The 27,310-nt window shown below is 51.9% G+C and overlaps 1 protein-coding gene and 1 long non-coding RNA gene across 3 annotated transcripts in view; one reads left to right on the plus strand and one right to left on the minus strand.

The window, feature by feature from the left end:
- Window positions 1–657: 657 nt before the first annotated feature.
- On the minus strand, window positions 658–6,593 carry LOC108580817. Of its 2 annotated transcripts, none has more exons than XR_002515055.2 (3): window positions 5,326–6,593; window positions 2,422–2,530; window positions 658–2,291 (listed from the first exon to the last, which is right to left on the minus strand). It is a non-coding gene; the product is annotated as an uncharacterized LOC108580817 (long non-coding RNA). The 2 variants fall into 2 exon arrangements; XR_002515054.2 differs by lacking the exon at window positions 5,326–6,593 and adding an exon at window positions 3,814–4,074.
- An 11,973-nt stretch (window positions 6,594–18,566) lies between these two features.
- PHACTR3 (phosphatase and actin regulator 3) overlaps window positions 18,567–27,310 on the plus strand; it is a 280,165-nt gene continuing 271,421 nt past the window's right edge. Inside the window, exon 1 of the mRNA XM_021920860.2 lies at window positions 18,567–18,675. Coding sequence (XP_021776552.2) covers window positions 18,567–18,675 — 109 coding nt within the window. The remainder of the gene's footprint in view (window positions 18,676–27,310) is intronic.

Raw genomic sequence — 27,310 nt, forward strand, 5'->3', positions numbered from 1 at the left:
ATGCACCATGGAATACTATACAGCCAGGAAAAGAATGAAATCATGTCCTTTGCAGCAACATGAATGGAGGTGACGGCCATTATCCTAAGTGAATTAACACAGGAACAGAAAACCAAATACTGCATATTCTCACTTATAAGTGGGAGCTAAACATTGAGTACACATGGACACAGAGAGGAACAATAGGCACTGGGGCCTACTGGAGGGTGGAGGAGGGGAGGAGGGCGAGGATCCAAAAACTACCTATTGGGTACTATGCATATTACCTGGGTGATGAAATAATCCATACCCCAAACCCCTGTGTCACACAATTTACCCATGTAACAAACCTACACACGTACCCCTGAACCTAAAACAAAAATTGGAAAGAAAAATAAGAAAAGGAAAACATTCTACCATGAATACTTACTTCAGTTTTTAATGTTGCTTTGAATCTTTTCCATATACAATCTTTGTTTTTTGAGACAGAGTCTCACTCTGTCACCCAGGCTGGAATGCAGTGGCACGATCTCGGCTCACTGCAACCTCCACCTCCCGGGTTCAAGCAATTCTCCTACCTCAGTCTCCTGAGGAGCTGGGACTACAGGTGTGCGCCACCATGCCCAGCTAATTTTTGTATTTTTTTTTTTTAAATATAGACAGGGTTTCACCATGTTAGCCAGGATGGTCTTCAATCTCTTCACCTCATGATCTACCCACCTCGGTCTCCAAAAGTGCTAGGATTATAGGTGTGAGCCACCACAACCAGCCTACAAACATCATTTTTATATCCATACACAGAATAAATACATGCTCACCTCCTTTTTTCTCCTCATGTATGAAACAAGCATTTTCTATTACTCCCAAAGTGTTGTGATTAAATTTTTAAGCGTGCTGGCTATTAGCTGCAGGAAGGACGTGAGCAGAGAGTGAAGCCATGGCCTGAAGCGTCCACAGATACGTGCACAAAGCCCCGCGGTGTGCACGGGATGGGATCTGGAAGGGCGTGGGGCAGGGACAAGGCTGGGCTGGCCTGGGCCACCATGTCCTGGCAGGGAACTGCGAGGTCTCTGAGAACTGTAAAGGCCGGCGTGGCCTGGCAGGTTGTCAGGAGGGTAAGTGGGTCAAAGGAGGAGGACAGAACATATGGCATTTGGCTGTGTGTGAGTCAGATTTAGAAGTAACATGCAGACTCCGGTATGCGGGCCTCTATTGGACCCTTGTCCCAGGTCAGCCCTCAGAAAGAAGGGGCCTGCTGTGGGAGGAGTGCAGTGGTGCAAGGGAAGGGGGCTGCACTCCATTCCTGCACAGAGCCCTGGGATGGCCTAAGCCCCAGGGAGAAGGCCGTGGTGTGACTGTCGGCACTCAGGACCGAGAGTCCAAGGCCCAGAAGCAGCTGTTTTCCCCAAAGCTTGGGATGGATGGGAAGCAGCAGCAGAGCCTTGTATCTGGCACGTACATCCTGGAAGGCAGTTTGGAGACCGGATGAGGTGGAGGATGCGAGGGCCATCCTGGATGCCTCAGCTCTGCAAATATCCCAAATAGACATGACCTGGAAGTATGGGATTCTGTCTGGGCCCTCCCAGCAGGAAAGGGACTTGGAAGAAAAGCAATCTTGATTCATGATAATCACGTCTTTTTTCTTGTATATTTGGTTTGTGAACTGAGGTTCGTATCCACTGAGGCTCTTGTTCCCTCCCTTCCCCGAGCTGGGTCATGACCTTCGCTCTTTGACCCCTTGGCTTAGGGAGGCCTGGGGTTGGCCTGAGCATGGAACTCCTTGCTAGAGTTGGCGCAAGGAGCCGTCACGGCCATCACCCTCACTGTGGGTTCGTTCGGACCCCACCCCATTGTTTCCCAAGGTGGAATGCAGGTGCCTTTCAGTGACAGGTAAAACACAGCAAAGCGGCAGAAATTTTAGGTGAGAGGGAAAGATGAGGCCAAGGAAGGGAAAGAGAGGACGGGGGTGTGGCATTGGCCCTCCAGGACTCACAACATGATGAAGCTTCCATATGTAGCAAATAAAAATATAGGGCACCCAGTTAAATTTGAAGTTCAGATAAAGAATGAGCATTTTTTAGTATAAGTCAGTGCAAATATTTGCATGGGATATACACTGAAAAATTATTAGGTACCTAAAGTTCAGATTTCACTGGGTGCCCTGCGTCTTACCTGGTGACCCTACACAATGAAGTCCTCTCCACTTCCTTAGAGAGGGCCAGGAACTGCGCTCTCAGAACCTCCTGGCCAGACTCCAGAGTGTCACCAAAGCGCCCCTGAGGGGCTCGGCAGCAACGTGGGGCGTTTTATTCCTGTAGAGAGTGAAACAAAACGGTGTTTTATACTTTTAAAAATGTGGTTATATTTTGGATGAATATATGAAATTAAAGTAAAATTTAAAATATAAGGCAATTTATAAAATAGTTTTATCACACTCCTCACCTGTATCCCAGGCATCGGTAGTTCTCTTCGTCGGGGAATATCTGAGATTCTCAGTTGAAACACTTGGGGTGGCCACTAGAGGGAGTCTTACAGACTTCACAGTTCACAGCTTCCCCACCATGGAAAAGAGAAACGTCTTTTCAGAGAAGTACAAGTAATTCACATGCTACTATCGTGTTGTCGTTTCTTTTCCGATAAATGTTATTGTCTTTCTCCTCCTTGGTGTCTTTCTTCTCCCCCTCCTTCCCCTTCAGCTACTCTCAATTCTGTGTCCTTTGTTTAACCCATACAAATATCCCTGCTGCGTAGCTACTTAGGTCCCACTCTGAGACCCCCTGGCCCAGCAAATCCTCGCCCAGCAGTGTGGGCTGCTTGCTCCATAATGACAAGGGATGCCATTTTGTGAACTTTCGCTGTGTGTCAGGCGTGGGGCTATCGGATTGGCCTGTGGTATCCATCAGGAAACAGTACCTGGGCCAAGTGTTTACCCCCCAGGGCATTTAAGGCAGGGGACTGGCTAGTGGGGGTGGTATGGCTGTGAGCCAAACCCAGGGACTCAGAGGAGCAGCAAGTTGCCACACCTCGGCTGGAGGGACAGAGGGTGGAGGTGGGGTGGTGGGAACCTGGGGCCAGGTCACTGGATGGAGGCTGCTTCCTGCACTGCTGAAGATGCTGTGTAGGGCGGAACAAGGGTTGTGGGGAAACATCCCGGCCTCCTGCCAGGGCCTTCAGGAGCAGCTGATGCAGGAAAGGCAGCGCCGCCCCCTTGCCATCCAGAACAGAACAGGGGAGACAAGAAAGGGCGTGAGGACACAGTGCCCTGGAGCCAGTACACATGCCTCATCTCTTTCAAGTGTGCTCATTTTATAACCGGGAAATCCGAAGTTCAGAGAGGTTAAGTGGCTGAACTGCAGTTGCACAACTTGTCAGAAGCAGAGCTAGGATTTGAACCAAGAAGCCTGCCTGCGGAATCCATGCTCTTGAGGACTGCCATGTAACAGAAGAGGCAGTTCCGGTATGGCCAAGTTCACCTTTGCCCTCAGCCTTTGCAGACATCACTAATCAATCAGAGCCTGGGTCCTAGTGAGCCTTGAGGCAGGTTTGCAATAGGAATGGTGCCATCCTGGCAGACATGACTCACCGAAAGTGTTCATCCCAAACAGAATCAATGGTGTCAAGTAAGATTCACTTGCAAGAAATAGAAACCATGTCCCAGTTCTGCACAGAATGGGATTTACTACAGGGGTTTAGATGCCCACAGAAGTACTGGAAGGGCTGGAGGAGGAGACTCTAGAAGGACAGCTCAGAAGTCATCCCCCAGGCTGAAACTGTCCCACCTCTGCCTCAAGCAAGAAAAGGCAGTGCCAGGAGGTTCCCACTGGCATCGTTTACCTCTAGCACCCATGCTGCAGTCCAGGGATGGGAATCACCATAGCTGCTACTCAGCACTTGTCCATCAGAGACCCCAGGATGCTGTGGGGAAACCAGCATCTCCAGCAGCAGCAACTACAGGCGGTAGAAGACAGAAAGTGGAAGAGAGGTTCCGGGGGCCAGGCAGGTGAGAACAAGGAGTTATTGCTTAATGATGAAGGGCTGATGAAAAAGTTCTGGAGGTGGATAGTGGGGATGGTTGCACAACATTGCAAATGTACTTAATGCCACTGCATTGTACTCTTAAAATGGTTAAAATAGCACATTTTATGTTGTATAAATTTTACCACAAAAAATTTCAGAAAAGAATGAAAAAAATTTAAAAACATAACCACCTCACACCCATTAGGATGGCTATGATAAAAACAAGACAGAACAAAATAAGTGCTAGCGAGGATGTGGAGAAATGGGAACCCTTGTGCACTGTTGGTGGGAATGTAAAATTGTGCTGTCGCTATGAAAAATGGTATGGTGCATCCTCAAAATAACTAGAAATAGAATTACCATAGGCTCCAGCAATTCTGCCTCTGGGTGCATACCTGAAAGAACTGAAGGCAGAGACTCCAACAGGCATTTGTACACACATGTTCATAGCAGCATTATTCACAACAGCCCAAAGGTGGAGGCAACCCAAGAGTCTATGGATGGATGGACAGAGAAAATGTGGCCTGTACACACAACGGAATACGATTCAGCTTTAAAACGGAAGGGCATCTTGAGGACATTATGCTAAGTAAAATAAGCCAGACACGAAAGGACAAATACTATATGATTCCACTCATAAGAAGTCCCTCGCACAGTCCTATTATCATAGAGACAGGAAGTTCCAGGGTGGTGGCCAGGGGCTGGGAGGAGGGAGAATGGTGGGTAGAGTTTCCATTTTGCAAGAGGAAGAGAGTTCTGGAAATGATGGTGGTGATGGTTGCATGATGTAAATATTCTTACCACTGCTGAACTATATTCCTAAAAATGATTAAGATGGTAAATTTTATGTGCATTTCACCACATTTTTAAAAAGTAAACCAGAAGAAGATGAAGAGGAGGAGGAGAGATGAAGGAAGAGGTGAAGGAAGGGGAAACGCAGGGTGGGACAGACCATAGAAAGCAGATGAGTGGGACAGGGTGCTGACCACCCCTCATGCCAGGGGAAGCCCCTATCTTGGCTCCCCCATCACGGGAAGCCCCCATCAATATTGCCATCGATATTGATGGCAGCATCAATATTGTAACCCAGCATCAGTGCTCACTGGGACCCAAGCTCTGGTTGATTAGCGATGTCTGCAGAGGCTGAGGGCGAAGGTGAACTTGGCCATACAGAAGCTGCCCCTTCTGTTATATGGCTGCTCTCAAGAGCAAGGATTCTGCAGGTCCAGGAGGCCCTGGAATGAAAGAGAGCATCTGTGAGGATAAGGAATGAAAGAAATCAGGTTTTTTAAATGTTAAAGCTGTTAGGAAAAGCTGTGGAAGACTTACTGGGTATGATTTCAATGAAAAACCAGGGCTCTACTCCTGCCTCTGGGTTATCTGATTCTGTGGAGTTCCCATGCCTTTCACTGTATCACAGTTATTTTGCAGCTCTGTACATTGTAGAAATGGATGGAGTGCAAATTGTCCTGGGTCCACAGAAAGGCGGATGAGTCTTGGCTGGTGGAGGTACAATGGGCCCCTCTCCGGAGCCCATTTTGCACCTTCACTGAGAGAATTCATGTTGGCATTCCTGATTGGCTGCCCTTTGAATTCTCCTTTGAGCTGGTTTTTAACACCTTACTGGATTCCTCATTAGTTAGTGAGTACAAAAAACAAAGAAAAATCTTTGACACATGTTCATTTTATATATGTTTGAAACTCATCATTTTATCTTTTAAAAAGATTTCACATTAGTAGAATCTTAAAGGATGGAGAATAGAATAGACTGGAAGATTCACACGCATGCTGAGATCCACCAAGGTCTTCAGAACCTGGGACGACTTCACCCCACTCAGATGACGACCCCAGGAGTGACATGGATGGGGGAGGCAGAGTTTCAGCCTCTGTCTTCACAAATAATTTGATGAAAAATGACAAGCTCACACTATGACCTATCTGCAGACCCAAGAGGGAGCTGATCCGCCCATTGAGGAGATGGTTGGAGTCAGGGTGTGCTTGAGTTCCCTAGTCCCAGGAAGCTGGAGAGCTGGGCTGGGCCCGGCAGAGACTGCCATGGGCTGGGGCCAGACAGGGTCCATGGTACCAAGAGAAAATGCAGATGCCTCCTTCCCTCTGTCCTCTGCCCAGGCTCACAGCTCTGGACTTCAACCACCACTCAGATGAAGAGGGTGAATCCAAGGAACATCCTGGGTGTGGGGGGAAAGCAGCCTCTGCCCCCAGGCCAAGGGCAGAGCCAGCATTCCCTGCCTGCCCTGATGCAGCATGTGGAATCACGGCCTCTTACTGCAGCCATGGAGAGAAAAGGGCAGACAGCGAGGGGGATGCAGTGAGACACAGAGAATATAGAGCATGATCTGACATGCCAGAGACACAGAGACAGACAGAGAGACAGAGACAGACGGACAGGCTGAGAGAGACAGACACAAACAGAAACAAAAGCAGACAAGGAACAAAGTCTGCAAAGATGCAGACAGAGACATGCAGAGGGACAAAGATACAGAGACTGAGACATTCAGAGGGACTGAGACATAGGGACAGAGAGATATAGAACAAAGTCCAGAGAGACAGAGACATACAGAGAGAGCTGGAGACACAGAGACAGAGACATATGGAACAGTGGCCAAAGAGAGACAGAGAGAGAGTCAGAGACATTCAGAGGGACAGAGACACAGAGGCAGAGAGATATGGAGCAAAGTCCAGAGAGACAGAGACATAGAGGGAGGGAGAAACAGAGACAGTGAGATATGGAACAAAGCCCAGAGACAGACACACAGACACAGAGACAGAGATGTATGGAACAAAGTCTAGAGAGATGCAGAGATCTGCAGAGAGAGAGGGAGAGAGAGCAGAGGAAATAGGGAGCAAAGTTTGGAGAGACACAGATACTTACAGAGAGACAAAGCAAGAGGCAGAGACTTAAAGACAGAGAGATGGACAAGGAGAGGCAACAAATGAGAGAAACCTGCTCGCCCAGCAAGGGCCACCTGTCACGTGATTGTCCACGTCCCATGCCATGGGGCTGGGCCAGGCTGGTGACTGATGGAGCCTCCCACCCTCCTCAATGGGCAGCATCCCCCCGTGGGGTCTGCATGAAGTTGGTGCCGGGCTGTGGTCCTGTGTCCAGCTCAGTGCTGGGCACATATGCAGGCTGGAAAGAGGCTCTGAATGGCTAAGACCTTCCCTTGGCGATTTGCTGTAGCCATTCACTTACACCCAGGGAGACTTGATCACCCAAACCAGGATACTTTAGAGAGGGAAAGGAATGTGACTAAGAATCATCCCTGTGCAGCAAGCAGGCAAAGGGGCTGTCCCAGCAAACTGGGATGTGCAGGGCTGACGACTGTCCCTGTTCCAAAGTGGGTCCTGTCACAGGAGTCCAAGCATGGCGGGCCCTGGCTTGGTGGGCTGCCATCGGTCACGCTGGCCATGCTGACCATCCCTGAGGGACACAGCTGCTCAGCCGGGGAAGTGATAATTTTTAACTTGGGTTGTTTAAAGATGAATACAAAGAGGGCAGAGTGGAACGCTCTCATGACCTTAAAAGATGACACAAGAAATTTGAGACATTCCATCTTTGCTTCCCACTGCTTCAAGCTGCCCTGTGGTCCATCCGAGGGCAGTTTCTTCCATCTTCCTCCTGAGTCTAGGCGCCCCTGGCAGAGACATCTCAAACTCTTGTAACTTTCCTGGCAGCCACAGACGGACACCTGATCAATGCCATGAGTCACATATTCCGTTTAAAGAGCAACATAAATTGTAGAAGAGAACAGTGATTCCCTGCTGTATTGCTGTCAGTGTCAGAGGTGAGCGTGATGAGGTCTTTGCCACTGTCGGGGACTCTGTCCCCTCCTCCCTGCTGCACCCCAGCACTGACTGTCCTAGGCCCTCAACACGCATTCGTCAGATCCACTTGACTCAGCCTTTTGTCTCCCAGCTACCATGGAACTGACACAAGACTGATGTCGTGTTTTAGGTCAGGGATCAGAACTGTGACCCGTGGGCCAAGTCCAGTCACCTGTCTTATGAAGTTTTATTGGAACACAGCCACGCCCATTTGTTTACATATTATCTGCGGCTGCTTTGGCACTGTAGGGGCAGAGGCCTCGTGGCCTGCAAAACCTGAAGTATTTGCTATGTGGTCTTTATAGGACAAGTTTGCCACCCACCCATGAACCAGATGCTAATGAACAGCGTCCTCCCCCTGCCTGGACGAGGGGCTGGTGCGACTCGGGCCAGCCCTGCCCTGGCCAGACTCACCAATCCATCGCACCTTCTCCATGCTCCCAGGGCAGTGTGGCTCCTTGGTGGGAACCTGCCTAAGAGGAGGGACCCATTTGCTATCGGGACTCATTCCTCAGCTGTGATCTTTTGTGACAGGTCTCAGGCTGGTGTCAGCGATGGGAACCCACTGCAGAAACACCCTGGGCTGGGCTCGGGCGGCGTGCAGCATGTACTCTACAAACCATGTGTGTTTCTGGCCCAGGGGACTTGGGTCCCGGGCACCCTCTCCTGGCTGTGCAGCAAGGGTCCTGGCCCAAAAGGAGGCCCAGCAGCTCTGAGGATCCAAGCCCCAGATTTCTCGCCGAGCCCCTCGGGCAGGTCTCCCCTGTCTGCAGGGTCTCTGAGCCTTAACTGCTGTCACTCTGCCCGGGCCGGGGGTCCCAGCCCTCATCACTGGGTCAGCGCTCCAGGGTCTCTACTTCTCTGCCATCCCCTCCCCACAGCTTCCCTGCCCAATCTCATCTCTGTGTCCTGCTTCTTTGGATTAATGTCTCACCAGGGCCACTTGGCTGTCAACATTCATTTGACAAACAGAGTTGAGCACCTGCTGTGTGCCAGGTGCCCTGCTGGGCTCGGGGACTCAGTGGGGATGAGAGGCAGCCACTGTCCTCCTGAAGATCCGAGTCTACTGGCAGAGGCAGGTAAGCCAGGGGCTGCAGTGCAGTGTGTGTGTGAGTGTGAGAGTGGGTGTGTGTGAGTGTGTGTGTGACTGTGTGAGAGTGTGTGTGTATGAGTGTGAGACTGTGCCTGTGTGAGTGTGAGCATGTGTGAGAGTGAGACTGTGCATGTGAGTGTGAGTGTGTGTGTGTGTGTGTGTGTGTGTAGAGTGGGGGTGGGGCTGAAAGCTCCAAAATGAGAGGACCCAGGGAGGGGGAGGAGGGATACAGCATCTGTGGGGAAGGCACAGCACACCCGAGGCTGGGCAGGTGGGTGGGGCCTTCCATGGATCCTCACTGAGCTTTTGGAGCCTCTCTGCCTCATGCCTGTCGTCTTGGCCTCCGCCGTGACTTTGAGCTCTATGGGGGCTCAGCCCCCACCTGAAGTGCCTTGCCACTCCCTGCTGCCCAGGTATCCCGGAGGAACTGCTGTGGACCCTGCTCTGTGCCCAGGTGGAGGGGGGTCAGGGAAGTCAGGGCCCACTGGGGTAAATCGTCATCCAACAGGAGACAGGAGGATGCCTCCTCCCATCAAATCCTCCTCCTTTCCCACCTCCAGATGGGCCATCCTCAGGGAGTCACTATACACAGGGCGGCTCATGTCTCAGTTTGCCTGGGATAATCTCAGGTTATACCTGTCACCTCGGTGTCATTAACAGCGAGTGTCCCAGATGATGAGATGAAGGATGTGTTCATCCTGCACCCTCAGCCTCCTGGGTGCCTGACATCCAGCAACTGGTTTGCCATGAAGTGGTGGCTGCCTCTTCCCTCCCTTCCTCTGGCTCCTGGCCCACACTCCCTAACCCCAAAGGATCACCTGTGCCTGGGCCTCAGGCTCTGTTTCTGGGGAACTGAGGCCAGAATCTTTGAAGGTGTGAGGAACGGGAGTGTCACAAGCATATTTGGGTTCTAAGGACAGACTAGTTTCAACTCATGGAAGGACACCCACAGGGAGCTGTGATGCAGAAATCATGGGAGAATAATTGGCCCAGACTGCTGGTGATGGGCTTTCTGAGGAGGAGATGTGTAAGGAGATTTGGGGGAAGAATCGGCAGGGGAGGGAGCTATGGGCAGTCCAGGCAGGGGGTGGCACAGGCAGGGGGTGGCACAGGCAGAGGATCTCTGGTAGAAACGACTGAATTCCAAGATTTGGGGAAATCCCAGAAAGAATTCCTGCCCCTCTGTTGCTACTCAGCCCAAATCCTGTACAGCCTCCTTGTCAGTGGCAGATAAAGTGGGGAAGCAAATCAAAGGAAAGGCATCCAGGTAAAACAGGGGAAGAAAGGCCGTGAGAGAAGCACTGTACTACCTGGACCATTTCATCCACCTGCACTTTGCCATGAAAGACTGCATTCATGGGGCGGGGAAGCACCCTCTGACTACTGCAGCTGCAGTGGGGAGAGTAAGAGGGACACACTGAGGGAGAACTGGAACAGAAACAGAGAGAGGAGAGAACAGAGAAAGTCAGAAAGAGAAACCAAAGCTGATGGAAACAGAAAGGCAGCAGGAGAGAAAGTGGGAGTGGGGAGAGAAAAAGAGAGAGAATGGATGGACAGGTGGATGGATGGATAGATGGATGGATGGATGGATGGATAGATCAGGGATGAATGGATGATGGTTGGATGGAAGACGGATGGATGAGTAGATGGGTGGGTAAGTGGATGGATGGATGGATGATGGATGGAGGATGGATAGATCAAGGATGAATGGATGATGGCTGGAAGGATGCTGGATGGATGGATAATGGAAGGGAAATGGATGATGGATGGATGATAGGCAGATTCCAGCAAGCACCCTTATCTTGCTGTATCAGTTATAAGGGACCTGGTTGTTCACAGCATTGGCTTCTGAGGCCCCATGACCTCCTGTTTCTTTCCCTATCCCATCCCTGACTCCTTCCCACACAAGTTGTAAGGTGTGGAGCCTGTTCCCAAACCAAACACTGCAGCTTTCTTGACTCAGTGTTCTTCTTGTAAAATGTTCAATGTTCTTGACTCAGTGTTCTTCTTGTAAAACTGCCAGGTTGCTGGCTGGGGCGGGGAGGGTTGACAGATTTCTTCTAAGCATCTGGCACATGGTAGACCCTCCACCAGGTGGCTGTATTGATGATTTTTTAAAAAAATAATTGAGATATAATTTATGTAGTCTAAATTCACCATTTTAAAGTGTACAATTCAGTGGTTTTTAGTATATTCACAAGGCTGTGTAACTATCATTACTATCTGATTCCACAGCATTTTCACCACCCCATAAAGAAACCCATTAAGCAGTCACTCCCCATCTTCCCCTTCCCCAGGCCTTGGCAACCATTAAGCTACTTTATGTTTCTTTGGCCCTTTCTGCACATTTCATGTAAGTGGAGTCATACATGATGTAGACTTTGATGATTGGTTTTTTTCACTTAGCACAATCTTTCCAAGGTTCATCTGTGTTGTAGTGTGGATCGGTACCTCATTCCTTTTCATTGTCAAATAATATTCCATTGTATGGGTATACATCTGGCCCTCCAAATTTGCAGATTCCACATCCATGGATTCAACCAACTGCAGACTGAAAATATTTTTGAAAGAAAAGGATGGAGTGTCTGTACTGAACACGTATAGACCTTTTTCTTGTCATTATTTTATAAACAATACAGCATAATGACTATTTACATAGCATTTACATTGTATCAGGTATTATGAGTAATCTAGAGATGATTTAAAGCAAGCTCATCCAAAGGGCAGCCTGTGGGCCGCATGTGACCCAGGACAGCTTTGAATGCAGCCCAACAAAAATTCATAAACTTCCTTAAAACATTATGAGAGGTTTTTTCTCTATTTCTTTTTAGCTCATCAGCTATCGTTAGTGTATTTTATGTGTGGCCCAAGACAATTCTTCTTCCAATGTGGTCCAGGGAAGCCAAAAGATTGGATATCCCTGATTTAATGAATACAAGAGAATGTATGCAAATAGTACACTATTTCATATAAAGAAATTGAGCATCTGTGAATTTTGGTATCCCTGGGGGTTCTGTAATCAACCCCCCATAGATACTGAGGGACTACGGTACTACCTCTGACTTTTTCATCAGTTGACAGATGTTTGAGTTGCTTCCACTTTTTGACTGTTATGGTGAATGCTGCTATGAACAGCAATGTACTTGCTTTTCTGGGGAAAAATGTTTCCAGTTCTCTTGGGCACATACCTGGAAGTGGAATTGCTTGGTCATATGGAAACTTGATGCTTAGCTTTTCGAGAAATTGGTAGACTGTTTCCCCAGGCAGCTGCACCATTTTACATGCTGACGATTTGTTTTTAACAATTTATAGATAGTCCCACAATGTGTCAAAGAGGGCTCAAAGCAGCTTACACTCACACCTGAATTCAGCAGGGTACTGTCAGAGAAATGAGAGGCATCAGGGCAAGGATGGAGAATTGGGACAGGACCAGAGAGGGGGCAGAGCAGAGTCCTGCCCGGCACAGGCCACAGCTCTTCACAGGAGGCTGTGGGCCGTGCTGCAGGGTGGGTACCTGGGGTGCTCGGAAGTGGCCCTTGAAGCCCCGGGGAACACACTGTGCATCTTCCAGAGCATTGATTTTTTATTTAAATATTTGGTGAGAAACTGATGTGTATGAAAAGAATATAGACACATGTTGACTAGAATGAAACACTGGATGAATTTTAGAAACCTCAAAGGGATCCAGCACCTGCATCCCCTCCGCTGCAGGCTCCTTTGACCATAGCCTCAACATCAGAGAACCCCTAGCAGGGGCACCTCCCGCCCACCAGAATTGGGGAGAGTTGGGCAGGCTCGCCTGCACTCGTCCTAGTGGCCACTAGGGGGCGCCTGGATCCTCCCTGGGTTGCAGATTCCAGGAAATAAATACCCAAGGTTTCTGCACGTTTCTCCCCGGTGCTGCCGGCAGAGCTGATCCAGAAACCCACCCCGGGCTTCCCAGGGGGAAGTGGATCGCTCAGACTCCTAACCTCAGTCGGCACGCTGACGAAGGAGAGAGCGGTTGAGAATCCTACAGCTGGAGGCAGAGCTCAGCAGAGGGTCTGGCCTTGCAAGGCGTCTCCCCCAGCCCGGGGGACCAGGACCTGTGTCCCCTTCTACAAGATGCTGAGAAGCCCAGGGTTAGGGGTCCTTGAGGCAGGGTGGAAATGCTGCCAGGATAAGCCCAGCCCACAGCCCACAGCGCCTGCCCCAGAAATAGCCGTCGCTCCTAGATATCTGCCACGTGACTCAAAGAGGATTTGAGGCAGTTTAGAGCGATTCACAAAATTCAGCAGCAGCTGGGTCCTCGGGGACCCAGAGAGATGGGGATGATGCAGGGAGAAAGGAACAAGAGCAGAGACGCGGGATGGAGCCTGGGGTGAGGGGAAGCAGGCCGCTCAGGGAGAATTCTTCTGCGGCAGGTCCACCTCTGGGCGGCTTGTGTCCTGGGGCCCCCAGGGTGCAGCCCAGGAGCTGTTAGAGGGGCTGAGTGTCTTCTCCTCTACGGTCAGTGCCCCTGGAAGATTTGGAGGGAAAAGGTGTGGGTATGGAGAGAATGCAAACGTGTCATGGATTTTTATGATAAAAGAAAAGACTGTACTGCACTGTACTGGAGTGATTATGATGAAGAAGATGGGATCATTCCAGTCACTCTGAGTAACTTACAGTGGCTTTTTTTTAAAAGAAGGATTTCATTCATTTACTTTTTTTTTTTTTAATTATGTGTTTATGATTTTTAGTGATGGGGTTTTACTCTGTTGCCCAGGCTGGAGTGCAGTGGCACGTCATGGCTCACTGCAGCCTCAAACTCCTGGGCTCAAGCGATCCTCCTGAGTAGCTGGGACCACAAGCTTGCGCCACCAAACCCAACTGCTTTTTACATTTTTTGTAGAGATGAGGTCTCGCTATGTTGCCCAGGCTGGTCTTGAACTCCTGGCTTCAAGTGAACCTCCTACCTCAGCCTCCTGAGCAGCTAGGATTATAGGCATGAGCCACCCTTTCCTTAAAAAAAAATTATTTGAGGTGGTGATATTTGTGTAATACCAAATTAGCCCTTTTAAAGTGAACAATTCAGTGGCATTTAGGACATTCACAATGTTGTGCGCCCACTACTTCTACCTGTTCCAAACCATTTTCATCATCTCACCATAAAACCTCATCTTTGTGGTGCCTTTTAGATCTTTCTTTATTAATTATTTGAGCATCTATCATGAACCAAAGCCTGTGTGGTACTGGGGATTTCCAATGGTGATTACATACAGTCTCTGCCCTCAGTGATAGCCAGCCTTTACCCCAACATGTTCTTTAAGTGTTTTAGCTCTTATGAGCAGAGTCCTCATATCCTCTCAGACAGCAGAAAGATTGGTTACTGTGTAGCACACATGCCCCACTCTGCCGGCCCTAGCCATTATCAGACATTGCCAATCAATTGCAGCACTCTTACTGATGCTTGAGGCAGCCTAGTGACCCTGTGGAGCTCAGATGCACTGCCAACCAACACTGAGAAAGAAAGCTTTGGGCCATTCCGAGCTGTGATGTTGTACACACAGAGGTCTGTATCATATACACATATACTGGGTTTCATGAACTCAAGTCTTACTTGTCCACAAATTGCAGGGCAACCGGGTTTCATAGGCTCACAGGAAATCACCCCTAGTCCTTACTCCATGCCTGCAGGGAAAATGTTGTGAAGGTATCCCAGCTGGTTCCTGCGGGCCGTAAGGATGCTGAAGGAACTCCCATCATAGACAGAAACAGTGAACTTGGCAAGTCACTGCTGTTGGGTTGGTGTGTGTGTCCAGGGAGGTCACTCACAGCTGTGACCTGCTGCGGAATTTGCCAGGGGTCTAATGTAAATGAAAGTACAGTTCCCTTATTCAAAAATTACGAAGAGCCACGAGGTGGTGGCAGTACGGCAGGAAACAAAGCCTGGGCCCTTCTGAGCCTGGGACCCTGTGCCTGCCCAGGCGACTGTCATCGTAGTCATTCTGGCCATTTCCCCCGACGTGGGCTCTGCATGAGGAGCTGGCCTGGCCTGGAAGCTCAGTGTCATGGAGAGCCTGGTGTCTGCTCTGCCCCAAGCTCTCCCTGTCTCTAGGTGGCTGCACCACAGCTGCTTTTGGAGAACCTCCTCTCCCCAAGCCTCAGCAGAGGAGGTTCAGGTGACCTGATCCTACCCCACTTCCATCCTCCCCTGCGCCACCAGCCTGGCTAACCCGAAGCTCCCATCCCTTAGTGATGAGGATCAGTTCAGAGTTGGGGAGAGGTGCCATGAGGAGGTCCAAGCACACTCGGCTTGGTGCTTTCTCTGGTGCTCCAAGGCAGGAGGTAGTCCCTTGAAGCTTTGGTAGTAGAACCCTTGGATTCAGCCATGTCTGTCACCACCCCTCCTCCTGGTCTCTCCAGGGGCCCAGGGGTGCCTTTTCTGCTCCAGCCAGAAGGACTTCGATTTCAGCCCATTGGAAGTGAAAGAGTCCCTGGAGTGAGTGGGGCTCAAACGTGGGGCTAGGTGGCTTAGCCAAGTGGATGCCCCATTGCACGTGGCTGCAGGAAAGAACAATACCCCTTGTCCCTCATGGCCCTTGCTGTGTCCCTACAGTCGAGGGGGAACCTCTCAGCAGGGCTCCTGCTGGCCTGTGTTCCCACAGCCCAGACCAACCCCTGGACATTCAGGACACCGTGGAGGGTCCTCACAAAGAAGGGATGTTACCCATAGGGCTGGCCCCGAGGGTCCTGCTTGGCCCAAGGGAGCAGCTGATGGGGTGGCCTTCAGCCCTCCTGGATTCCTTGCAGGGGCTGGGCCTCGCCAGCCTGTCCTCTGCCCTAGAAGCACCCAGGGGTGATAGGCTCTGGTGAAGCGCACAGGTCCTGGAGTCCAGTTTCCAGGCCTGGAGCTTGGCTTGTCCTAATATTAGCAGCAGGGCCTCAGGGAGCCTCTGAGAGCTTCAGTTTTCCTATTGTAAATGGGGATCATGAATAATACTGCCCTTAGATTTTTGTGAAGATGAACTGGGATAACGCAGATGGAGTGGATAGTGCAGGGCCTGGCATGTCGGAAGTGTTCAGCCAGTATGAATGATGAGCCTTCATTTTCCCCTCTGCATCCTCTTCTCAAGAAACCTGCTCAGAATTCAAAGGGTCCAGGGACCCCAACCCAGGCCACACCTAAGGAGGCCGACAGTGTCTGCTGGTCTCAGACAGGGCTAGTCAGCGTCCTTCTTGGCAGTGTGTGCTTGAGAGGGCTGTGTAGACCTGCCATGTGAAGGCCCGCTCTGTAGGTCACCATTAGGTCCATGTGCAAACAGATCAGGGGCCATGAAGGCTCTGGCCTGTGGACAGGCGGCAGGGCCAGGAGAAAGAGAGAGACCTTTCCTAGCACACCTTGGATTTACCTTCATGCTAACATTTCCGCCTCCTAACTCTCTCCTTCAGTGACCTCTTCCCCACCAAGGCTAGGGAGAAAAGGAAATGGAAAGGAGGGTGGGACTGAAAATTCCAATCCTCCGTAGGGCTGCCTTCAGGCACAGCTGGAACCAGCTGCTCACATGGACAATGCCAGTAGCCCCTGATACCTCCCTGTCCAGGCTCCTCCCTCTTCTGTGTTGTTTTGATTCTGAGCCATGTAATGGCCCTGGATGTTCAGACGATCCTTCTCAGGACTAGTGGATAACATGCGCTTCTCTCTCCCAGTCCAGCAAAGTCCCAAATGTGTGCCTCTGTGAACCAACTTTTCTGGCCCAGTCTCTGAGCTCAGGTGGATGATCTATGCTGGTTGGTTGGACTAGGTCATGAGCCCTCCCCTGGAATTAGGGAGGGGCCCTGGGTCCACAGACTGGGGAAGGAGGTTTCCAGCAGGAAATGGAAATGCTATTCCCAGCAGAGTGGGACAAAGGCTGCAAAACACATGGTCCCCGAGTGACCAGGGCCAATGCCTGTCCTGTCACATTCCAGCCCAGGGAGGGCAGGGCAGATGGGTGGACAAATAATCTCAATGGGATGCGGTGCACGCCCAGTAGAGTGTGCACATAGTGCTGGGAGCCTGTGGAAGGGAGATCCAAAGACCTGGGGAAGACAGGCAGGGAGGCTGAAGGATTAAAGTCTTCAGAAAACAGGCAAACACTTAAGCCAGGTCTTGAAGGTTGGGTAGGAATTCACCAGGGCAAACCAATGAGCTGGGCACAGAGCAAGGAAGCACTGCAACACTGGCCAGGCGTTGAATCCGGACGCTGCACCTTTCTCACTTTCTAGGCAGGTAACTTCACTTCTCTGAGCCTCAGTTTCCTCCTCTAGAAAGGAGGGCCTGATGATAGTGCCTCTCTCCAGGAGCTGATGGAGGAGCAAACAGGATGAAGTAGGAGGGGGACTGGATAGGTGGACTAAGTCCCAGCTTTCACGGAGCTTGCCTTTTCTCATCCGTAAAGTGGGCACAGTAACAGCGCCCTCCTCAGTGAGTTTTCTCAAGGTTCAGGGAATGTATGCTTAGCGCAGTGCCACCGGGTGCTGGCTGCCAACTGTTACCACCGTTCAGCAGTTCTGAAGATGAGGCTGAGAAGTCTGGGCGGGAGATGCGGGAAGCAGGCAGGCTGCCAGCGAGGAGGCAGGTGGCTGGGAGGCCTGGCTACATCCCAGTCCCAGCACTGCACTGGCAGCTGTGTGGCCCACTGACTGCACCTGCTGGGGGAGCCGCTGGGGGATGGAACGGGGGTTCCTAGTCCCTTAGCAGAGTGCACTTTGAAAGCCTTCAGTGGTGGAGGAGGGGAGTGGTGTTCCTTTGGGGCTCTGAGGACCTGAGTGTCAGGAGGAGGTTTACCCGGAACTCTGCTGGGGAGACCTGACTGTGTGGGTGCTGATGGGGACCCTGAGTCCATCTCAGGCCAGGATCCTGCCTCGAGGGCAGGGCTATGGCTGCAAAAACCCCAAAGTCAGTAGAGGCTGCTGAGGCCTCCGGAGAGTCACCCCCACCCCTTCATGCCCAGGTGCTGGTGGGTGGACAGGGCGTTTTGTGAGAGAGCGCTGGGAGGGTCAGGGGACAGGGCCGGCACAGTTCTAGTTCTGGAACTGGTTGGTGGTTACAAAGGTGTCCCCCAAGCAGCACTCATTAGGCTAAATACGAATGTTTTGTTTCATAGCAAAAAAGGTAAATCTATGGGGTTTATTCGAAAGGCAGCCGTGGTTCCTGCCTCCCACCGCCCTTACATTAAAGGCAGCCAAGGAGTCTCCAATTTAGGGAGCGCCAGACCCCGCTCAGTCTCGGCCCATCCCACTTCAGCCCCAGCCCATTTTACACACCAGACCACTGAGGCTCAGAGAGGCCAAGCGACTGCCCGCCGCCCCACAGCGGCTCCAGCGCTGCTGCCTGTTTACAGCGCGGGGAACCGGTGGCTACACCTCCCGCCCGGCTGTCCCTTTAACGTTTCTAGGGCGTCCCTGGAAGGCCTCGGGCGCGGCGCTGAGGTCTCCACTCCCGCTCCCGCTCGCCCGGGCCAGGCTGCGGCTCCGGGCGGGTCAAGGTCACAGCGGCGCCCCTCGGAGCCCCCGCCCGGCGGAGGGGCCGGCCTCGCGTGGCGGCGCCGCCCCCGGCCCTGGTCCCGGTCCCGCCCCGCCGGCGCCTCCCCGCGGCCCCCGCTCGGCTCCGCGGCCCTCCGGCGGGATGCGCGGCCGTGGCGGGGGGCGCGCCCGCTGTCCTGCGCCCCTGCGCTCGCTGCTGAGCGCCTTCGGGGCCCGGGACGCCGTTGCCACCGCCCGAGGCCCTGTGCAAGGTAAGCGCGCGCCGCGGGGAGGGGACGCGGGACGCGGGGACCGGGGTCCCGGTCGGGCAAGAGGCGCTGGGGGACGACCGCTCCTGGATCCCTTGCCCTTGGCCGTTGCGGGTGGCCAGGATGCCCGCTGCGCCCCCAGCCACAGAGGTGGGCGCCTCGGGTCTCGGGCTTCCCCGCTGCAGCAAAGTCGCCAGAGTCTCTCCCTAAACAAGGGCAGTGCCCGCAGGCTCAGAAGTGCTGGCGTTGGGTTAGGCAGTCTGGGGTTTGGAATTCCCCTCTGCCAGTTGCAGGAGCCTGTGCGCATGGCATTTGACCTTAATGCGCCTCAGTTTCTGCATCTGTAAAATGGGGGTGATCCAGTACCTGCGTCTTGGGGGCAGCAGTTGGGATCATATGGACAGCGCTGGTCACTCAAGGGAGGGCTCTGTGCTTGTTCGCTCTTCTTCCCCAGGGAGGGCCATGGGCCTCCACCCATGTGGGTTGGCCCCTGGCCCCCTGCTGGGCAGACACCAGGCCCCGGAGAGGGTCCAGCTGCAGTTCAACGGATGGGATCTAGGAAGAGGGGCCTGAGGAATCCAGAAAATGGCCAGGACCCCAGCTGGGCCGGGAAAGAGGAGTTGAGGATGGGGAGGGGCCTCAGGCCTCCTGGCGACAAGGCTAGAGTGTTGCCTGTGCTCAGTGAGCATGGGTGCATGAGTACCAGGTGTCCAGCAGGCAGAACCCAGAGTGGGGTGGAGGAGAGCTAGGTCAGTGTTTCCGCCCTTGGTGAGGATACCCGGGGCACTTATTACAGATTGTTCCAGGGGCCCCACCCAGGTCTGCCCCTTACAATCTCCTGGGAGAATCTGTGTTTTTAACCAAAGCACCAGGAAACTCTGGGATCAGGCCATTTGGGAAACTCTGGTTTAGATCCATCAGTGGTTCTTTTCAGTGCCTCGAAAACGGGTTGATCCTGCTTTCCCTTGAAGACATTTCTGGTTGTCATACCTGAGGGAACGCCACTGGCACCCAGTGGGCAGAAGTCAGGGACACTGCTAAGCATCCTGCACTGCCAGGAGCCCTCCTTCCCCTCAAGGCAATAATGGTGTAGTCCACAGACTAGTGCTGGGGTTGTTAAACCCTGAGATACAGGGATACGTGGAGTCACAAAGTCAAGAACGGGGGACACGGGGACTTGGAGGACACTTGAGAGCCCACTATCTGCCAGGCCTTCTGTGGTGCCCTTGGGGGAGAAGATCGTGGCAGAAGCTTAGCCCAGGCACAGAGGATGGGCAGCTGAATCCACTCATCAGGAATATTGAGCACCTACTGAGTGCCAGTCCCTGTGCTGAGCTCCCAGGGTGGAGTTGGGAAAGAGAGGGAGATGAGGCCCCTCTAGGGTGTCCCCCTCTAATGGGGCAGAAGTCCCTCCCCCAGTGCCTGCACAGAGTAGGTGCCCACGAGTGTCAGTGTCCTCCCCTAAAGCATCCCTGTTTTTGGCAATGCATGAGTACTAAGCAGAGTGAGGGGTATTCTGGGTTGGATTTTGGGAAAGGGCGTTCCCAGTCCTAACCTTCAGCAGCTTGGCAGTGTGTTCAGGGCCACCAAGAGCCCGTGTTCTGCCTGCAGTAATTACGCAACTCCTCACCTGTTCCTTGTGCTCCTCAGTCGTTGGGCATTTTTAAAATAGTTCTGCGGCCTCTGTCTAGGCCTTGATGGATGGATGGCAGGGCTTAGCCACTGCTGACCCACTTTCCCCAAGGAGAAAACAGAATATTTTGTCAGTGGGTCAGCAAATGATTATTCATCATTGAAAATGCTTCAGACGCTGATCTAGATGCTGGGATGCTGCGGGGAGCAGGGAGGCCTCGAGGTGAGAATTCACTTGGTGGCACTGGGGAACAGGAGGGTGGTTGAGGCTGGAAGCCCATGAGCTAGGGGACTGGAAGGAGCTGAGTTTGGGGAGGTGGCCCATGGGCCTTGGCCTCCATCATAAGCCCCTAGGGGTTTTACATGTGCAACCTGAGGCCACTGGCAGGTTCTAGGCTGAGGAATTGCATGTCCCTCAGTGTCTGAGAGAAAGCTCCTCGTGGCTGCTGTGTGGCTACAGGTTTATTTGGAGGTTGTGGCAGCAGGGGAGTTACCAGCTGCTTGGAGGACAGGAGGGTACCTCAGAGATGGAGAAAGTGGGAAGCACTGGGGCATTTCAGTGGCAGGGCTGATAGGACCCGCTTATGACTTGGGTACCCTAAATCCAGGATGCCATGCAGGTCTGGGGTCTGAGCACCGGGTGGATGGTGGTGCTGTTTATGGAGGTGTGGAAGGCTTGGTGGGGGAGGAGAGAGACTGGTGGGGGGCTTCTGCAGTGCATTCCTTCACTTTCTGTGGAGAGGGGAGGTCTGGGAGAGGAAGCACGCATTCCGTACCGACCGTGCTAATTTGGAGGGGCCGTGTACCCTGGGCCATTGCACATCGGAGTCTGAAGCTTGGGTCGGTGGTTGGTCTGGAAGCTCCAATCTGAGATTCATCAGAACGGGACTGGCACTTAAAGGAGGTCACTTGGGAGGGGCTGAGGCAGAGGGAGTGGCTGGGTTCCTTGGTTTCAACATTGCATGTCAATGTTGAGTCAGATAGGACCCCAGTCCAAACGCCACGTTTTGGTTTGGAGCAAGGGTCCTGGTACCCAGGGAAGAACCAGGCTGTGTGCCCACAACTCTTTGGGCACTCTGATGCCAGACATCGAGAAGGTCCCTTTGCCTTCGTTCCTTTTGGAACCAGGAGGATCTGTCCAGCTGCCACCTGAAGCTCGGCTTCCCTGATTTGTGTGGCTACTTCCTTGGAGCTTGCTTGGGAATCTTAACTCTCACCCTTAAAGGGGTAAAGTGCTATTTCTGGGGCCAGGGCTGCATTACTTTAGGAACAAATTAACCACTCATTCTTCCAGACTTCGAAGTCTGATTTCGAAGCGCTGACTTGTAGTGGGTTATTTCTGCACTAAATGGGATTTTTTTTTTCCTATTAAACATTTTTTTTTTGAAGGGAAAGGCGTGATCGATGATATCATGACATGTCCCAGCTGATGCTCATTAAAAGTTGTGGCTTTAGGGGCTGCGAAAGACAGTTTGAAATTTAATGCCTTGTTTCCCTGGCTCAGCTCAGAGTTGGGGCTGGGCAAGGCTCCCTGAAGGCAATAACTCTGAAGACCCAGATTGGGTCTGGAGTTGCCCAATTCTTTTGAAATCTTAATGACAACCAGCTGGACTTAGCAGGCTTTTCTGGTAGCAAGTGACTGAAATGGACTAGACACACAGAAGCAAAGGGCCATCTGTTAATTCAGGAAACTGGGCGTCTGTAGCTCCAGCTAGCCTCTCCTTGTCTGTCCCGGACTCAGGCTGGGTCATGTCACTGACCCTTGAACCACTTACTGGAGTGAGGGAGTAGGGAGGACTGGACGGCTGAGACCTAGCTCACTGTGTCCTCCAGTCCAGAAATGGAGCTGGCATCCCTACCATAACCAGCCTGAGACTTCCAGCAGGAAATCAGGAGGATCACAGAAGGAGATGGGTGCTGGGATCACAAACTCCAGCATGGCAGTGCAAGGTTCACCTGACCTGCAAAACCCGCCGTGCATTGCAAGTCACCCTGCAGCCTTCAGTTTTCTTTCATGTGACCAGTGGGTGCTTGGAGGCAAAAGACAGAGTCATGATGTCCTGGCAGCTTGAGAAGGCCCTGGGAGAGGTGTGACCCAGCTACACATCTTCCTTTCTCTCCTTTCCCCGCAGGGTGCTCAGGGCACACCTGTGAGAGCCAAGAACCTCCCCACAGCCAGTGGCCCCTCAAGTCTGCTTCTCCTTCCCCTGCTCCGAATCTCACATTTTCTCACCACTTATCCCAAATCCCCACGCAGCTGTCACCCCATTACCAGACTGCTGTCTGCTGGTGAACTTTGCCGATGACCAAGCTGATTGCTCTGTTTTTGTTTGAAGGGAAAGGAGTGATCCCCAATCTTTCGAAATGGCCTAGGGCCGGGTGCAGTGGCTCACACCTGTAATAGCAGCACTTTGGGAGGCTGAGGTGGGCAGATCATGAGGTCAGGAGATCGAGACCATCCTGGCTAACATGGTGAAACCCCGTCTCTACTAAACAAGCAAAAAAAATTAGCTGGGTGTGGTGGCGAGCGCCTGTAGTCCTGGCTACTCGGGAGGCTGAGGCAGGAGAATGGCATGAACCCAGGAGGCGGAATTTGCAGTGAGCTGAGATCGCACCACTGCACTCCAGGCTGGGTGACAGAGTGAGACTCCGTCTGAAAAAAAAAAAAAAAAAGGCCTACCCTGTACTTGGGACTCCATAAATATTTTATAGGATGAATGAATAATGTGGTCTCCAACTCAGGGGATAAGTTTTTCTGGAAAAACAATTACTCAAACACATACACGTATATATTTAATTACACTAGTACATCATGAATACGTTCTCCAAGTGAGAAATTGAAAACATTGCAAATAAGGCTCAAATCCCTCTGGAACATGAATCCCCCCCACCCTTCGCCCTTCCCCAGGGAAGCCACTGTTACCATTCATGGCGTTTCCCACCAGACTTTCTTGACATAAGCGTGTGCTTTTTAAAGAAATGGCATCACACAGCACTTCTCGTTGTGAAGCTGTTTTCATTCTGCAGTGTGTCTTGGAGATTTATCTGGCTTCATAGGTTCTGTCTAATTGCTTTAGAATATTCCATGGCTGTTTCGCCTTTCTGCTATCGATGGCCATGGAGGACCTTCTCAGCTCCTGTCACAGGCTGTGCTGCAGGGGCCAACCTGCATGAGGCGCTGGACGCATCTGTACAAACATTTCTCGGTAAGGCACATCCTAAGAATGGAACTCCTGGGGCTTAGGATGAATGCATTTTAAATTTAGCCTGCTATTGCCAGACTGTTTCCCACAGTGGCTGTGTCACTCCCCACAGCAGTGTCGCAGGTACCCGTTTCTCTCACCAGCACTTGATACATTCACATTCTGAAATTTTGCCAATCCTCCAGAGAAGTGAAAATTACATTGTTTAATTTGCATTGCCTTGATTGCTTGAGAGTTTTTCTTATGTGACTTGGCCATTTGGATTTCACTCTCTGAGCGCTGCCTCTTCATTTACTTTACCCTCTTTTTCCAGGGGTCATTCGTGTTTTTCTGAGTGGTTTGTGAGCACCGTTGATCTGGTCTGGAACTCGATCCTCCACCGGCTGCAAATATTCATGTCCTGTCTGTTATGTGTCTTTTCACTTTGTTTATGGTGTGCTTGGTTGAATAGAAGCTTTTAGTTCTGATGTGGTAAAATGTATCCAGCTTTTTCTTTGGTTTTGCTTTTTGTGTCTTAAGAAACCTTTTTCTGCCTCAAGTTTAGAGTGAACAGCTTTCCTCAGTGTAGCAGGGAGGGTCCTGGTTTTAGCTCTGAAAGTCCTGCACCCCGAGAAGTCCTCAGCCCGGGGCATACCAGGATGGCGACTCAAAAACACATCCCTCCACGTTTCCTTTTGAGTCTTGTATAGCTTTTTCTTTGCATTTATTTTTCTTATCTACTATAACATGTACAAATGAATAGTATGAGGTTGAATACAGGGTTTTAATAAGGATTACAGGAGTCACTGGGTTTAACCCAGGGATCTGTTGATTCTGGTGGGGATTCCTAGCCCTGAGTGAGTTGAGTAGAGGGAGGAAAGGTGGTCCGGGGGTGGGGGCAGGTCCAGTCAATTTACTTTACCCCTGACTGTGAAGTGGACCGTGGCTTCCGAACCAAAACTCAGAGCGGGTTTTGGGCAAGAATTGGTCTGATCTGGTAGCCTACATGATTTTGTTGATATGATTGACAACTGGCTTTCCCATCGTTGCTGTGAGTCCCAGGTTGACAATTTTCCAAGCAGGGATCAGCTGTGTGGAGCAATTTGGATGCTCCTTCTCGCAGCCTGGCTGCTTTCCCAGGGCCGGCCCCAGGAGGGAGGCTCCCTGCGTGCCCGCCTACATGAGCAGCCTCGGACTGACTCTCAACACGCCTAGGGCGCTGGCTTTCCCAGAACCCTCCTCTGATTCGGGATTTATACCAGACTTCGGTAGCGGTTTATTTTAAGGAAAAACAGCAATACACATCCCTCGCATAGGACTCCTGGCCTGGGCCGGGGCTGGCTGGGATGTGGGGATGAGAAGACCGGGGGTCTGGCCTTCTTTGGGCTGGCCCGGGTCTGCGTTGTGGGCTTTGTGTTGGGCAGGGGGAGTTGCCCTTTGGACGCTGGTGACCTTGTGGCCTAGATTACCTGGAGCAATGTCGATTTTGTGTGATTATGGTATTTTCAGGAAAGCTACTTAGGTGCACCAGTCACCAGGGAGGGTTCCCGCGTGGACCTGTGGAAGGCCTTTCCTGGAGGGAATTCAGCAGCTCTTGGGCCTCACACTGCGAAGTGGGCCAGACCAGGGGGCTCTCTATGGAAGGTTCCTAGGCCAGGCATTTTAGTCACAAACTGTGTGGGCCAAAGGAAACACAAGTGAGCGAGTGGGCAAGAAGGTGTCGTGCTGATGCCCCTGTGTGCAACAGGGCAGCCCTGACTCAGTGCCTCAGTGCCTTGGGTGGTGCTCTTGAGGACAAGTGTGTGTGAACGTGCATGAGAGTATGAGGCTGTACATGAGTGCGCGTGCCTGTGTGTGCCTGATTGTGTGTGTATGCATGTGTGTGTGAGGCTGTGCAAGAGTGTGTATGTGCCTGTATGTGAATGACTGTGTGTGAGGGTGTGAAGCTGTGATGAGTTCATATGCCTGTGTATGTTTGTATGTGTGTGTGAGGGTTGAAGCTGTGCAGGAGTGTGCGTGCCTGTGTGTGTGTATGCATGTGTGTGAGGGTGTGAGGCTGTGCATGAGTGTGTGAAGGTGTGCATAAGTATTACGTGCATAAGTGTGTGCATGAGCAAGTGTGTGCATGCGTGTGTGCGTGCATGAGTGTATGTGTACATGCGTGTGTGTGTGCATGAGTGTATGTGTGCATGCATATATGGATGCTATCTCTCTCAACCTAGTGTGCCAGCTCAGCACAGCCCTGCTCTGACCAGAGGCTTAGGAGGTCCTCCAGCCCCCAGCCCTTAACTCTCCATCTAAGCCAGTCCTCCACCTTCACTCCCTGGCCTTCACCCATGCTGCTCCTCCTGCCGGAAGGCTCCTGGCCTCCTGTGGAGTGTACCCATCTGTCAAGGCCCAGCAATGAGACCTCGTCTGTGAAACCTCTCACCCCCCATTCTGGGGTGATCTTTTCCCCCTGTAAACTCTTACTGTCCAAATCTCTTCTTCATCTAAGGATACCAGTCAGATCGGATCGGCACCCCCACCCCCTCAGCAGCCTCATTTTAATGTAATCACCCCTTTAAAAAACGCCTTCTCCAAATATTGCATTCTGTGTCACTGGGGATCAAAACTTCAACATGTACATATTAGGGGGAATACAGTTCAGCCCCTGACAGCTGGGAGCTCGGCTAGGGCCATGAGCTGGGCCTCGGGTCCTTTCCACTCTGGCTTTTGCAGAGACAGCGTGAGGTGCAGAAGTGAGCAACCCGAGAGACACAGACTCAAGTTCTGTCACCGCTTCTGATCTGGCTTTGGATCAGTCTCACTCCTGCCTCAGAGTCGGCCCTCCCTGACTCGGGCTGAGGTTGGCATGAACCCACCTCTCAGCGGGAGGCTGCAAAGCCACACTGCGAGAAGAACACATGAGGTTGGAGGTGGTGTTGTGGCCATTTTTGGGGAAAATCCCCAAAAATGTGACCGCATTGGGAGGGACCCTCAGATGCTTGTGCCTGGTTTCTGGCAGATTTCGCCCCAGGCCCGTTTTTCTTTGCTGGGTGTGCTTTGCCTGCTGCTGCTATAAATCGCAGTTGTGAGTACAGCTGCAGCCGAGTCCTGTGAGTCCTCTAGTGAATCACTCAACCTGGGGGTGGTCATGGGGACCTCAGCACAATAATCATCCTGTTCACTCTCTCGTTAATGATCCATCTTCTCCACCAAAGGTAAACCCAGGGCAGCAGTGACTGGCTCATTTTTGTGTGCAGAGCCTGCACCCCATGCCTGGCACCTAGCAGGTGTGCTGTAAGCTCTGTATCCAACGGAGAGCGTGATGGGGAGGCGATGGTGGGGAGGTGGGGTTGGTGGCAGGGAGGCCTCCTCTCCTCATCCCTGTGCAGAGGCCCTTCTTGCGGCTCACAGTAGTTTCTTCAAGTAGTGTCGCTCTGACATTGAGCTTTTCACTTCTCCCTAAAGGACAGCCATTTAGCAAAAAGAATCTCCTAATTTAGCAACATGATCTCTCTCAAGTTACAGGAAGTGGGCATGTGGCCTCTTTGCGTGAGTCTCTCAGCGATGGAAGCTGGCTCTTCCTCCCGAAAACATGTCATATTTTTAGACCGTCTTGAATGATTTACACACCTTTTCTACAAGCAGACCTGGAGATGGGAATGTGCAGGCCTGCCTGGACGTCTTCTCCAATACCCACCTTGTGTGTTCATGCTGTCGCCTGACAGGTGCCCTTGGTAGCCCTTCTTCATCCGAGCCTCCATCCAGGTGGCCTGCCCTGCTCTGTGGCCAATCTGCCTCCTGGAGGCCGGCACAGACTTCCTGCCTCCCGCACATTG

The sequence above is a fragment of the Papio anubis genome, chromosome 16 (genome assembly GCF_008728515.1).
Source record: "Papio anubis isolate 15944 chromosome 16, Panubis1.0, whole genome shotgun sequence".
NCBI classification, from domain to species: domain Eukaryota; kingdom Metazoa; phylum Chordata; class Mammalia; order Primates; family Cercopithecidae; genus Papio; species Papio anubis.